General features: G+C 33.3%; 2 protein-coding genes across 2 annotated transcripts in view; one reads left to right on the top strand and one right to left on the bottom strand.

Moving 5' to 3' along the window:
* LOTGIDRAFT_122838 (hypothetical protein) overlaps positions 1–8660 on the top strand; it is a gene marked incomplete at both ends in the record, with an annotated part of 32154 nt that extends 23494 nt beyond the window's left edge. The window contains 9 exons of the mRNA XM_009060381.1: positions 71–184; positions 2048–2263; positions 4930–5276; positions 5905–6103; positions 6261–6508; positions 6820–6931; positions 7350–7487; positions 8191–8295; positions 8586–8660. Coding sequence (XP_009058629.1) covers positions 71–184; positions 2048–2263; positions 4930–5276; positions 5905–6103; positions 6261–6508; positions 6820–6931; positions 7350–7487; positions 8191–8295; positions 8586–8660 — 1554 coding nt within the window. The remainder of the gene's footprint in view (positions 1–70; positions 185–2047; positions 2264–4929; positions 5277–5904; positions 6104–6260; positions 6509–6819; positions 6932–7349; positions 7488–8190; positions 8296–8585) is intronic.
* Positions 8661–13904: 5244 nt separating this feature from the next.
* LOTGIDRAFT_122992 (hypothetical protein) lies at positions 13905–14156 on the bottom strand (the record flags this gene model as incomplete). The annotated part of the gene is made up of 1 exon (XM_009060380.1): positions 13905–14156. A coding segment is annotated over one exon (252 nt), but the record flags the coding sequence as incomplete, so codon positions are not given.
* Between the last annotated feature and the right edge of the window lie 2046 nt (positions 14157–16202).

Genomic DNA, 16202 nt, shown 5'->3' with positions numbered 1-16202 from the left:
CTACGTTATCCCAAACTGGAGTGGAACAGTAGGACGTAAAACTCAGTTTCTAATCAATGTTGGATTTCAGATTGGGTCTTGGAATAACAACGATGGTTTTCAAGTGCAGCAGCCTAGATTATGGCGAGATAGAAATGCTAACGCTTTAGATCAGAATCGCACAAGAATTATAACAACAATTCAGGTATGGTCCTATCACAGGATCTTTTATTTGGTTAACAATGTATCACTTTGTATCTAAACCGTTAACAATTTAATTAAAAACTTAGACTCTATTATCTGAGCAAAGTAAAACAAAATGAATTTTGAAGACATGATGTGTGCTCATGTTTATGTTTCATCAACGCAATGACATTCTAACACTAACAGTACTATTTTGATGATGCTTTTTGAATTCTCATTGAAATAATGGAAAAAAATTTTAAAAAACTCGTAATTTTGTAAAGTTTTATTTTAACATTAAATTGTTTACATTTGACATTTTCTTTGAAAAAACTGAGTATAAAAATGTAAATCTTAACTCAATAGGTCAATAACCAAAACATTTTTCCACAAAAAACGGACAAATTTTGGTGTTCAATGCTAAATGTATTACGCTATGACATAATGCTTTCAAATTTTTATGTTGTATAAGAACAGAAAACTGTTCATTAGAATGGATCGCTACAGAATAATTCATGTTATTACAGCTAATAAAATCAGCAAACGAAACAGCAATATTATTCTAATTTATTATGAAACTGGTAGTTTTCCCTTCTGACATTCTCAGGATGGAGTCTTTACTCGACATGTTTGACAATTGCCATGCAATGTATAATTATTGATAATATTATTCAAACGATATGAGTTTGCTCACGCAACATGAAAAGGTTAAAATAATTGAAGATCGCAAATATGAGCTGTACCTAAAGATACTGCCAAAGTACGTCGAGATCTTAACTAAAGGAGAATCCAGATTCAGAAAGTACTATAATTTAATACAGATCAGATGACAAAAGACATTTTTTGTGAATAAGACACTGCTCTCTCGTCAGGAAAACATATTTCTTTAGTGTAATATTTTCATAAATGGTACAATGTAACAAAGATATAATTTATATGTCTTAAAATATCAAAAAATAATTGTTAGAGTTTCTTATATGTGATTTAATATATTACCCCTAATCAAAATAATTGTTAGAGTTTCTTGTGATTCAATATATTACCCCTAATCAAAATAATTGTTAGAGTTTCTTGTGATTCAATATATTACCCCTAATCAAAATAATTGTTAGAGTTTCTTGTGATTCAATATATTACCCCTAATCAAAATAATTGTTAGAGTTTCTTGTGATTCAATATATTACCCCTAATCAAAATAATTGTTAGAGTTTCTTGTGATTCAATATATTACCCCTAATCAAAATAATTGTTAGAGTTTCTTGTGATTCAATATATTACCCCTAATCAAAATAATTGTTAGAGTTTCTTGTGATTCAATATATTACCCCTAATCAAAATAATTGTTAGAGTTTCTTGTGATTCAATATATTACCCCTAATCAAAATAATTGTTAGAGTTTCTTGTGATTCAATATATTACCCCTAATCAAAATAATTGTTAGAGTTTCTTGTGATTTAATATATTACCCCTAATCAAAATAATTTCTAAGATGCTAAAGCTAAGCTGAGGATCGGAAATGTGATTTCACGCCCTATTGCTAAATGAGTTATTGAGAGTTTATAATGACGATAAAGGTCATGGTAAAGTGTGAGCCCAGGGGCGATCTCTGTTCACAGAATAATTTAGTTCGGCTATTTAATAGTCCATGTTAATATATTCATAGGAAACTTTGTGTTGGTTATTCCTGGGGGTTTATTTCACAATTATATCTAAGTATTCTCAGGTCAACATGCATATTAAAACTCATCTTCTCACATCCTAGTAAACATCCTTACACGCGGATTGTCTAAATAAAGAGCAACACGAACCCCCTAGATTTTCTCGTTGATGAAGACCCAAAACCGAACTCGAAGTTTAAGTAATTATGTACCTCTCTTGTATTTAGGTGAAGCCGTATGTAATGTTTAAATCCCGGCCTAAAGATGGAACGCCACTAGTATCTAATGATATGTTAGAAGGATTCTGTATAGATTTAACTGAAGCTGTAGCTCGAGAAGTTGGCTTCAATTACAGAATCAAATTTGTGCACGACAGTAAATATGGTGCTAAGAATGAAAATAATTTAACATGGAATGGTATGGTTGGAGAGCTAATTAACCATGTAAGTATGTTATATGGTTGGAGAGCTAATTAGACACGTAAGAATGTTATATGGTTGGAGAGCTAATTAGACACGTAAGAATGTTATATAGTTGGAAAGCTAATTAGACGTGTAACAATGTTATGTGGTTGGAGAGCTAATTAGACATGTAAGTATGTTGTATGGTTGGAGAGCTAATTAGACACGTAAGAATGTTATGTGGTTGGAGAGCTAATTAACCATGTAAGTATGTTATATGGTTGGAGAGCTAATTAGACACGTAAGAATGTTATATGGTTGGAGAGCTAATTAGACACGTAAGAATGTTATATAGTTGGAAAGCTAATTAAACGTGTAACAATGTTATGTGGTTGGAGAGCTAATTAGACATGTAAGTATGTTACATAGTTGGAGAGCTAATTAGACATGTAAGAATGTTATATGGTTGGAGAGCTAATTAGACACGTAAGAATGTTATATGGTTGGAGAGCTAATTAGACATGTATGTTACACAGTTGGAGAGCTAATTATACATGTAAGAATGTTATATAGTTGGAAATGCTTAATTAGACATGTAACAATGTTATGTGGTTGGAGAGCTAATTAGACATGTAAGTATGTTATATAGTTAGTGAGCTAATTAGACATGTAAGTATGTTATATAGTTGGAGAGCTAATTAGACATGTAAGTATGTTATATAGTTGGAGAGCTAATTAGACATGTAAGTATGTTATATTTTGGAGAGCTAATTAGACATGTTAGTATGTTATATGGTTGGAGAGCTAATTAGACATGTATTTTATATAGTTGGAGAGATAATTAGACATGTAAGTATGATATATGGTTGGAGAGCTAATTAGACATGTAAGTATGTTATATAGTTAGTGAGCTAATTAGACATGTAAGTATGTTATATAGTTGGAGAGCTAATTAGACATGTATGTTATATAGTTGGAAAGCTAATTAGACATGTAAGAATGTTATATAGTTAGTGAGCTAATTAGACATGTAAGTATGATATATGGTTGGAGAGCTAATTAGACATGTATGTTATATAGTTGGAGAGCTAATTAACCAGGTATGTTATTTGGTTGGAGAGCTAATAAGTTATATACCCAACGCAACTCACAACTCAGTTGCATGAGATTGTGGTCGACACTTATGGCCGCTATTCTAATTTAATCTTACTCGATCGCTATGGGGTAAGGACCACTTAATATCTGTACCCTTTAACACTATCAGAAACCACTTAATAGTCTTCAGTTAAGATTTACTCGAGTGATTACCAACGATCAATTCCTAGATTTCTAGCTAATACTCGAATAAGTCAACACTCAGATAGAGATTTGTAAACACGACTCGAGACTTGATTAGAAGATTGAATAAACCTAACGATGATTGCTTATCACCTAAATCAAATTAAAGTCGTCCTGAATCAAGAGAAATCGAAATGAAGTCGATATTAAGAAACGTTTGATCACTGAATTTATCCTATTTAAAAACTCATGATTAAATCTCCACGAAAATTCAAATTCTGCTAATTGGGCTGGTACCAACTGAAAACAAATCGATAGTATTATCTCTAACCGATGAGGTTTTTAAGATATAAAAGTAAATTGGAGATTTTACTAACTGATATTCCACAGGGATCTAATTAAACTTTGCTCTTTGTTTTCTGATTTGTTCCTGGCGCTTGACTTTGATATTACATCAAGGTTGGCTAGTGATTAATGGGAGAAAATTATGATGAGAACATGACCGACTCCTGGCAGCGTATTCTCGAAAATCCTACAAACAGTGTTAAGTGTAACAGAAGTTAAAACCCTAGGACGTCCTAGCGCTAAGATAATTTCGAGAATACTGGGCCTGGTATTTTATCTGGCGACCTGTTGGCTTCAGATTTGATTTGAAATAGAAAGTAGAATACGAGCAGTGGCACTTGGATTTTTTTCGATTCATCGGTGCGCTCTGGTCGCAAAAATAAGCTAATAATCCGAATTTTCTAGATGCCAACTGTTGTAAGAAGTCATTGAGAACATTTGCTCTCGTATTTTCGTTATACTTAAGGTGGATACTGTTTCAGTCATTGCGTTCGAGAAATGTCGTTTAATTGTACCTTTCCCTTCTCAATTATTGTTCATTCAAATGAAAAAAAAACCCACTAAACTTTTTTCTTGTTGATCATTATAAATTGAAACTTCACAATTGAAATTTTAAACCATATGTCAAAGTGAACCTTCTGTAAAAAGCTAAAAAAATTGAAAGTGTCTTATGTCACTGAAACACAATTACATCCTTGATAATTTTAAACATGTGAAGGTTGAACAACTCGAGTTCTAGTGTACATAAAAAATGATGTTTAGACGGGAATCTTTTAATTCTCTTATCTTTTACATCTAAAGAAATATCTGTCAATTGCTTCATTTGAAGATGAAAACAACAATTGAAAAGCAAAGTTAAAATAAACAAAAATATTGGCGCTTGCAATTCTTCTCCTTTTAAGAACGCACTGATAGATTTCTGTTGTTTTACTTTGTGAAACTCGTTTTTGTTTATATCCCAAAGTACGATCTACTATTTTCAGCATATGGACGATCTGCTGTATAGTTGATTTACAAAATGTGCATAGCTCAGTTCCACAAATTAAATTATAAAAAAATGCGCTTCAAAATATTCTCTATTTCAGGAAGCTGATATAGCCATTGCTCCTCTTACCATAACAGCTAATAGAGAACGTGTTATTGACTTCACTAAACCGTTTATGAGTTTAGGTATAAGTATAATGATCAAAAAACCTGAAAATCAGAAAGCTCACGTGTTTTCTTTTATGGATCCTTTATCGTATGAAATATGGATGTGTATTGTGTTTGCCTATATAGGTGTCAGTGTTGTGCTATTTTTAGTCAGTAGATTTAGCCCTAACGAGTGGCATCTCAGTGAAGACTCCTCGATCACCAACGATTTTACCATATCGAACAGTTTGTGGTTTTCATTAGGAGCTTTTATGCAACAAGGGTGCGATGTGTCGCCAAGGTAAGTCAACCAGTTCCCACTCTTGAGATGACACGGAGGAGCCATCTAATATTCATCTAGATCATCTATTCACGAATGCTTAGTAAACTCAATATAATCTTGATGGATTGGAAATGTACAGGCTGACACAGGTTCAACTTGGTAATCTATTTACGAAGGTTAAGTATTATTCCAGGCAATTCGTGAAAATATGGGCCACAGTCAAACAAATTGCAACCGAAAGTCTGTCAACTGATATACCCAGAACTAAGTCCTCTATAACATACTAAAACTCTTAAGGAACCCAAGCGGCAGAAAATGTGTCATAGCGACCATATAACCATTGCCCTATATGTACTTGATGGATGGGAATAATCATCATGAATGAGCTGACAAGGGTTCATCAGGATAACCTATTCACAAGTGGTTTGTCAATCCATTAGGTACTAGATGGGGACTGAAATACACGTTATGTACAATCTGATAGGTTCATCTTAATAATCTATTCACCAAGTTTATCCAAAAGCGATTTAATGTTCATTTTGTTAAACTATCCACACTAAAAACAAATTGTATGAACACAATGATATAAGCTGAGACTAAGGAACTGGCGACTGTTGGAATGTCTACTTTAACATTGTTTTTGTAGATCAATGTCCGGGAGAATAGTTGGGAGTGTCTGGTGGTTCTTCACATTAATTATCATATCATCCTACACCGCTAACCTTGCCGCCTTCTTAACCGTCGAGAGAATGTTGACTCCCATAGAGTCTGCTGAGGATTTGGCAAAACAAACTGACATACAATATGGTACAACTAGGTCGGGCAGTACGGAAGCATTCTTCAAGGTAAGTTCACGGGTTGTGTTTGACAAATCAAATATTGATGATTCATTTAAATAATCATTTGAAATGGGTGTAACAAGCTGGTAAATAATTAAAACATTTCTTGTTCTCCATCAAGGTTATTCTTCTTTCAATGTTCTTTTGCGGACTGTACTTCCAGCAATCAAAAGTAGACCGATATCACCGAATGTGGTCCTATATGACCTCCGCCACACCGTCAGTATTTGTAGACACGATTGAAGAGGGCATTAGAAAGGTACGAGAAGCTAATGGAAAATATGCTTTCCTGATCGAGTCTACGACTAATGAGTACGTCAACAAGAGAGAACCGTGTGATACAATGAAAGTGGGAAATAACCTCAATTCTAATGGTTTTGGTATAGCTACCCCTGTTGGTTCCGATCTCAAGTAAGTGAATTTTGCTCAGTTATTCCCAGCAAGCACAGTTGTATATTTTACTTGCTAAATTATAGCTACTACAATCTCCTTTGGTAAGACACGCCAGATTCTACTCTTGCGACCGAAATCGTCACATATTATTCTTTATGGAATGTCAACTTATTAAATACTCTTGGATTTATCAGTACTAACTTATCATGATCGGTGCCATCCAGCAGAAGTGCACCCCCGTCTTTCGGAATGTCCCCTAGACTGATATAGGTTATCTAAGAGAATTCTTAACTTTGTTATCAAATCCACGGGAAATATTTTCATTTTAGAGATAAATTGAACTTTGCTGTATTGGAATTGAGAGAGTCGGGTCAACTGGCTTCTTGGCAGAAAAAATGGTGGTTGGATACTGGAACTTGTCCACCACAAACAACTTCAAAGGTAGTATTCTGCATGATATCTGTAAATTAACTCTAATACCAGTACATATTGTTACTTCTTGTTTGAGTAGTCCACTACTATACAATTATTACTCCCGGTTTTTTCTCTTGCTGTGTACGAGATTTTTTTGTAACAGTTTAGCTTGTACGGATTTCTTTTTACCACATATATGCAGCTAATATTGTTTTAGGTGGATCTAATTCTACGTTACCTTTTGATGCAATCATATTCTTTGGATTACATCAGTTATTTCAAATACTTTTTCCACTAACTACTTTTAAAATGACTCGATATATTAGTATGTAAACTCATCATTCAATACTACCCACTGTACACACCCTCTATTGAAAATTGTATCATATATCCAGTCTAAGGGGAGACAATTCATCTATGGCTTTGTATTTTCTTAATCTTTCAGGACGGTGCACAAAGTGCCCTGTCACTCAATAATGTAGCTGGTATATTCTTCATTCTGATTGGTGGGTTAGTTTTAGCTTTGATTACGGCGGGATTGGAATTTCTGTACAAATCCAAGAAGGACGCGAGGAGGTATAAGGTATACTAGGAAACTTTGCTTTGCTATTTTTTGTAGATTTGTTTTTCCTTTTTGAGTTGCTCATACTTAACCAACAAAGGCTGAAATAATATCGTTTCCACAGTATATACTAGAATGTCCGGCATGATTTTTAAAAGTATAAATTAGATGGCTGTTAATGTCTCTTGGTATTATATTTGATATTTGTAACATAATATTTAATATGTAACTCCCATATACATTGGCGTATATATAAAATCCTAACCGCACAAACCAGCCAACCGGATGTAAAATATGAAATGGATATGGACCATTTTAATGCAATGCCTATTGAGGTGCCATAGTTAACATCTGGTTGGGCGGTTAGAGGTGGGGTTTTGACCTGTCCTATACTACGGAATGCTACAACTTATTATCAAGTACATATTACACCATAACATTATTGCATGCAAATAATGAATTGCCTGTGGCATAAGGGAAGTCTAATGCAAGGTTATCTGAAAAGCCAACATTGCACCATAGCATGGACAGATCCTTTCATAAAGCTCGAAGCTCCAATTATCCTTACTTCAGAGTTGTCAAGAGTCTTATAGGAATGAAATGATGCTGTATCATAAACATATACATATTTTACCTATCTTGTATCGATATAGTATGAGATACATTTTGCATGATTGTTAGTTAATAGTTTGATGTACTATTTAGATCGTACCTTTCGTTTCAGACAACTTTCGGGTCCGCCGTCAGATCGAAAGCACGGTTATCCTTCAGAGGCCACTCAGACGGGCCAGAACCGACGACCACCCGCTTGAGAAAGTCAATGTCTACAGTATGTATATCTATCAAATTTTACTTATGATTTAAGCATTTTGATTATCAAAGATTTTGTAACTTTTTTGAGGCGTAGTGCAAGAAAGGCATTTGGCCTAATTTCTGACCCGAATAAAGTGATTATTAGTATTTTTGATCACTCCTAGAATTTGAGGAATCGGCCAGAAAATAGAAGCTTTAGATTTTGTTGGAGTTGGATTCTTAAATGATGGTTCATATGTAAAGTTATCAACTTCTTTCCGTTTTGATATAGGGTTTGCCCTAAATGACTATGTAATTCAATTTCAGTACACGTACACTGGACCATCTCAAGTGGTCGGAGTTGATGCCTGCAATGAAACAAACACCCATACTCAAGTTTAACAGTATCTATATATATATATATATATATATATATATATATATATATATATATATATATATATAGCTGCCATCGTATATTAAATGTGAACTATTATAAAAATGCTGTATTTCGGAAATCGAGGACACGTTATTAATTTTGAAGTATTTGAGCAATATCTAAAGTCGAAAATATAACTTGACTACTTCCGAAAGAAATAACCGATTCCTACCATTGAAACCTATCACACAATATTTTTATTGAGTGCTAGCTACAGCTATAGAACAGCACAACTGTGGACCTTAATTGTGTACATATATGTTCTTGTTTTCGAGTTTTTATTAAAGACACTTACTGTGTTTGTAAATAGTATTTCTGTGTTGATACAACTTCTACTTCTATGTATGAACACATGCTCAATGCTTCGTATCGCAGAGGCTCGTTTCAGTTCAGGGGTTTCATTCTCGAAAAATGCACTTAAATTAAGATCCGTTCTGTAGAAATACTGTAATCTTATTGGTTAATTCGGACTTGATTTGAGTAATTAACCAATAAGAAGCTAAATTCATTTTAAGTTTATTTCGTGAATAGGCCCCTGTTAATATAAATTACTATCGTGTAATCTTAAGAGTTTAATGTAGTTTTCAGACTTTGTTTAGATTATGATTATTCTTGTACAGTATGTTTTCAGTTTTTGAGATGTAAATTGTTCATCACTTGATAAATAGAAGTAAATGACAAGCACAATTAAGTTATCAGTTTCATGTATTTACTCTGTTTGATCTTTTCACTACGGGTTGATGTTGTTATAAATAATTTCAAATTTAACTTCACCTCAAGCCCAAACCAGGAAACTTACCCCAAAGGGAGTTCAATATAGTTTTTGCTATAAATCTTATGACAAATTTACACATCCCTTTTCGACTATCTCGGTTAAAATTATCGTTAGATTGAATTGACTTGGACAATTTTGTTTAGTTACTAGCTATCAAGAGGGCACTGCAAGAGCATTTGCAGTAAACTTACCCCAAATAGAATTCAAATACCTCTTGGTTAGAAATTGGATAACAAGTTAATAATCAATCCATCTTGATTTTTTCCACGTTTAAATGCTCATTACATAAAATATATTTTGTGACATTGTGATTTCACTGACGAAGTATTTCCCGCAAACTTACCCAATGGAATTTTTAAAATTCCTTCTTTACTAAATAACCACTTCATGAAATAGACTTAGACAAATTAATATAAGGTTGTTTATCAAATACTTTTATTGTATATAAATCATGTATGTAATAGAAAGTTTTTAATAAAGTCTGTTTTCTTTTACATATGTATGTTTTACTTGCGCAACCCTACCTCAAAATAAAAATCCATACAAGCAAGACAATTCCGTTAATCAAAATCTCATCCAAAGTATGGCATAATCGAGAGTGAAAGTTTATAGTAGTGGACCCCTCCAAAGAGAAGTAACATCAGGCATTTCGCAAAGAAAAAGCTTGGGCATGTATGTTTTACCCGAATAAAACAAACTATAAACCTCGATTGTTTAATCAAAATAAGAGAAATGTTAAACAATAATAAACTCCTTTATTTTCTGTACACATTTAAAGTTGGGACATTTGGAAGGGAATATTTGGAAGCATTTACGATCAAAGTGTAAGTTTTATCTTCAACTTGAGGTGAGATTTTCAGACCATTCTCTGGATTCCAAATACCAAGCTGAAATTATAGATGAAGCAAATACAGATCTATAATGTATGACTGTTGTATTTGAAGAGGACAAAATAAAATGGAGCAAATAGTGAATCATATGTTATTTATCAAATTGTGGTGCATTACGCGAAATTATTTCGATATGATGATAGCCAAAATGTTTCTTTAAATATATACCAAGGCAATCTCTCACCAATCTTACCTTTAAAGCTCTATTGCCATTTCTAAACTGATATACACCCAAAATATATTTTCTTCTTTTAAATAATTCATCTAATATCACAGGCCCTGTTTTACCATAAAAATTAACCTAAAGCAAAGACCAAATGCTAGAATAACTATCAAGGTAATACATTAAATATACACAAGATATACTTGTAAATATAATTTCAGTAAAATCCCAGCTGAATACATTCCAAATGGGGGTTTACACTTTCAACATTTTAGGAATCTGACGATCACTTTTGAAGAGCATCGTAAGTGACAGGATACAAGCCATTTTTTATCAGCTAATGAGTCAAAAATGAACGATTAAGTTGTAGGACAGAGTATGGTGCACTTACTCGCGTTAGGCACTCCATGAATAACGATCCATACGCTTTCTTCTCGACTATAAAATTGGAACACTTGACAGTATCTTTGTTAAGCGCAGGAGGGAATGAGCTCCATAATCGTGGGAACCATTCTTCTTCCTTGGCCACTTCTACTGCTAATCTTACTAATTTTATAGCGTCGACAATCAATGCATCCGAGCTCTGAAATATACAGGGTGTTTCGAAATTGGACATCTACAGCATTAACTAAAATAGACAAATAGGACAAAACAAAACCGATTCAGAACCTGTATTCTCTCTCGAGTTTTTAATATTTTGTGTACCTGTATTCTCTTATATTTTGTGTGGCCTCCTTCTGCCTGTACCACAGCTTCTTTCCTGAGGGTTTGATTACAGTAAATAGCAAGAACAGGCTCATTATAAAACTCCATTTCCAGATATATTATGCTGTGGAGTTTTAATTTCATGAGAAATGCTGTATTCATTATAGACAGTATTCGTGGGGATATACCATAACAACAAGGTTTTTTTTCACTGTTCAAATATCGTGCAATGTATTACTTCCACAGTGATGTAGAATATTGACGAAGGTCAGTTGTGTGACTGGAGATCGCACAAATTGAAGTTCTGATTTTATATTTCTATATGGAAATTTATTACATACACAGAATAGACTTTGCATATCATCTTTAAAAATGGAAGTATAAACTCAGAATGTAAGAAAGGGACACAACCACTAAACCTACATTGGGTTTTCATCCGAAAAAACTGGCATAAGTATTTGACATGAAATGAAAGATATCAACATACTAACATTGTTGTTCATTGCATTTACAGTTTACTGTGAGATGAATTATAAATAAATCAGTGCTAATGAATCCAAAAATTAAAAATTTTCTTGAATACAGATCATAAGGTAATGGATGTGACGGAAATTTTGATCAAATTAAACAATATTCTTAACTTTATAAGAGACGATATTTAAAATTCTAATTAATAGGCTGCCCTTCAAATTCCGATTTTCTCTTTTTAACTGAAATAAGACTTAGAACATAATAATCGTTCGTTTAAAACCAAAATGATACCTCTCGGGTCAACATTTACAATATTCTGGCCATTTTAGTCTGGTGGTGGGGGATATCTAAATTCAAATTGATCCCGTGGACAATTGACCGAGATAGTTAGAAACAAGACTAAGCATGAAGATTGGCCTGAATTTAAGATGATTCAACACAGACAGTTCAGGGATATAGCCGTAGATTATTCAGACAATACGATAATATAAATTATTTTCTAATCAGACCAAATACAGGATTTCTAATGAAATGATTTAATATCTGGAATTTCTCAGAAATTTTATGAATTATATAAAATAAATCTAAGTTTCATTTTCAGTTCTGAGATCATTTTTTAAAAAAAGTACTTATTTACTATGTTGTTTTGGATGTTTGGAACCTTCAGAATAAAATGCACAAACAGTCGGCCATGTCAGCAACTACACACCTTCGACCTTCTCAACCGTCTTCATTAGCCCACATGGTGCAGAAAAGTAGGAAGTAAAACTTCATTCATTTCATTTCGACCTGCTCATGAAAAGGTTATAAGGAGATATTCCAGTATTCATACACGAAAATGTCGCTCAAAATTCAAAGAATTATTTCACACTTACCGACATGATATCACCTTGAAATGTATCAGGAAATAATTTATTTCTATGGAATCTATCCGGAGGAACCAACTGAAAACCTGTTATATTCATTTCTTTATCGTGACTTGACTGCATAGGGTCCAACGATAGATGATCCTGTGAAGAAAATTCATGCTGAAGTTATTAACAGCATTTGATGTTGTGTACATATTTAGAAATTGAACCATTAGATCAAAACAGTTGTGTGATAGGCAACAACGAAAAAAAGGAAAATAAAACCACAACAAGTGGATTAAAATATCAATTGTGCTCCGTGTTCAACTGATCTAGAGTAAGCAGCGTTTTCCCAACTTTCCCCCGGTTTTCGACGAAGTATACTTACCAGAGTAACCGTTATTAAATGGGTATTAGAATCACTTGAAACATGGTCGGTCTGAAAAGCATGTAATGACAATGACAATTGAAGAACAAGGTAAATGCCTTAACACTTCTCCTGAAAGGCAATTGGTTCACAATTAGATGCATTCTGTTACTACATAGGCCCCGGGTAGCAACTGAGGGATCTTTAATAACGCTTTGTCTTTTTCAGAATCTCGGGAATGCATCAATGACACTGGGTAATATCTCGATCCATCAATTTCATTATAACTTGGAGTAATAGCATCATATAGAGATGTACCTACAATATATTTAACAACCTCGTGGACATCCAGGGTGTTGACATCCAATATGATAACAGTGACCTCATCATCACTCTTAGCAGGCTGGACTATATCCGACAGCTGGTCTAACTCTGTGACTCTTCTGACATCTAAATCTACCAACAATTCCTGATTATTTAAATACTGGAACACATCTTGTAGTCGCATCAGTCCTGTAACACACGAAGGTATAAAGAAAAACCTTTTTTTCACGATTATGAATATAGTTAATAAAAATAAAAACCTTTCAATAACATTTTAATTAAGACGGCCAAAAATGACGAAATCCTTTTGAAAGAATATTTTGTAAGAGTGATAAACAATTATTCTCTAATCAATACTAAGTCAAGTTCAAACCACTATAGAGATAACATCAAAGAAGAACAAAAAGTCACCCGAGTCTGAGACCCTTTCCAAAGATAGTTTAGGATAGTTGCACAAAATTTAAATTATAATTATATACAAAACCTTTATAAATAAATTGCTCTGTCATTAAATTTTGTAATGGACCAGTTGTTCATTTGTTCATTGAGGTGTAATACCAACAGGACAAGGAGAGTTGTGATTTTTCTGAACAATCGAAAACAAAATCATTGAAAAGACCATTTTGATCTCAGTGGGAGTCAAATTTTCATTGTTCAGGAGCTTTTACAGACCTTCATCCGTGTCATAAATATATAAAGCTTTAGTATATTGGTAAAACTCCAGGATGTCGACAATAGCTCCCATATAGGCTGGTCTAAGATATATTTGAAACGGTGACGGTAATGTAAAGTTGTGGGTGGAACCAATACTGATAAAAGGAATATTGAAAGTGTTGCTGTAAGACTGAATGGTTGACAAGGAAGAAGCGTTAGTGATGCCAATGATAGCAACAATATCTTGGGAAATCAAATCACACACTGAAAATAGAAAAGTTAATCGTCAAAATATTTTCTTAACCTTACATGTGGTTATTACCAATGTCTTCAAAATATCGGTTATAAATCCGTATGGAATGATGAATAACATCTTGTAGGTAACGAAAGTTTAAAATGCTGTATGCGAATTGTAAAATAACAACATATTATATATCCATATATCTTGTGCTTCTTTATTCAAATCAAGTAAAAATTAATACAGAAATGGTATATCTATATATCTTGTGCTGCTTTACGTAGGCCTATTTCAATATGCTTTATAAACAGTAAACTGCCTGTTATGTTTTAATACTATAAGAGATAAAAGCAGCTGAAATGGAATTCTTTCAGTTATTTAAGCAAATATTAAAACAATTGACCCAATAACAGTTAACAAAAATCAATGAAAAAAAACAACAACATTATTGTTATTGCCCGATTTTCATATGGATTTTGTACTAACCATGTTATTTTTATATGACATGTTAAATTTTCACATTTCAGATATTGTACATTTAGATCTATTACATATCACACGTTGTGTTTGACAACATAGTTTAGTTACAGTTACAGTAACAGTCTGCAACCACTAACTATATTTTGAAAGCCTCGGAAACCAGTGGCGTATCAATTTTAGTTAAATTTTCTATGAATACCACTTAGTGAGATATTGTATAAATGCCAAGGGAAATGAATCTGAATTGAAATATTTTTGCTTTATTGATTCGTAGCGTACAACACAAATAAACCATCTTCTCCAATTGCATAATTCAATATCAAGTCGGATCAAGCTGTAGAATATTATGTCCCAAATGGTATCAAATATTTCCTTTCAAAATTTCAATGGCTGGCATTGTTAGCATATTGTCTTGTAGTACGACAATAGTTTGCTTAGAGTTGATGAAATCAAGAAAACAACGTTGGTTCACGAAGGTTGCCCTCACAAGATTATGGTTTATCGTTCAGATTGATCTGTACACCTTCATATCTGAATTGTCTAAGCAACATAAAACCTATGTGCATTTTCCAAAATTGTAAATTTATATCTTGCATCCGTAAGATAATGAAACTATCGAATTTGACCGACTGGTTTTAAAGAATAAAACATTTTATTCAGTTGAGCATTATAAACAATGCAATGTACAAATTTAAGAGTTTTAAATTTAAGTACGACTCGTATCAGTCAAAAGATATTAAATCGTTCCAATTTCAACCTATGGGATTAAAAAAAACTCCTTTTTCAGTTGGGCAAATAAATAAATAAGTTTCCAATGTTTTCCTGTTACTAATCTTGTTTGCTAATGATGAGAGTAAGTGAAGACTTAAATGCGTGACATCTAATCCCATGCCGCGTATTCCCATTTACCCTCGATCAGAATCAATAGTAAATCATGCGTAAGATTACCAGAAAAAATAAATTATTCCTCAGGGATTTAACTTTTTTTACTCTAATCCACCGCGATTGAAATGGAGTAAAATAAAAGTAAATATAAAGGCTTCGTAGATGTATTAAACTTCTGCAAAGGTTATGGCATGATGACATTTGTTTAAACAAATGTGTTTTACTTCCGATCGTTCTGCTCTTCGTTTGATTATTGACGATTGTCTTGACTGCTTCCCTGCATGATCTACTAAACCATATGAAAATTATTTCATCTGTAAATGACGTCCGAGGGGCGACGTATTAACGTTGTCGATCCACTATTACGGACACCAGAGCGGTCAAACTATCAAAGTGTTATTTATATTCATTTATTACTTATCCAAATAAGTTTTAAGTGAGCATACTTCGGCGGTTGACACGCGTCTAATGACCATCTGTAAATGACGTCCGAGGGGCGACGTATTAACGTATTCGATCCACCATTATGGACACCAGAGACGTCAAACTATCGAAGTGTTATTTATATTCATTTATTACTTATCCAAATACATTTTAAGTGAGCATACTTCGGCGGTTGACACGCGTCTAATGACCATCTGTAAATGACGTCCAAGGGGCGCCGTATTAACGTGTGTGGTCTACTATGAATACCGAACACGTCGT

This window comes from Lottia gigantea, assembly GCF_000327385.1.
Source record: "Lottia gigantea unplaced genomic scaffold LOTGIsca_42, whole genome shotgun sequence".
NCBI classification, from domain to species: Eukaryota; Metazoa; Mollusca; class Gastropoda; family Lottiidae; genus Lottia; species Lottia gigantea.
The sequence above is the reverse complement of the archived record's forward strand: the minus strand, read 5'-3'. Positions and strand labels throughout refer to the sequence as shown.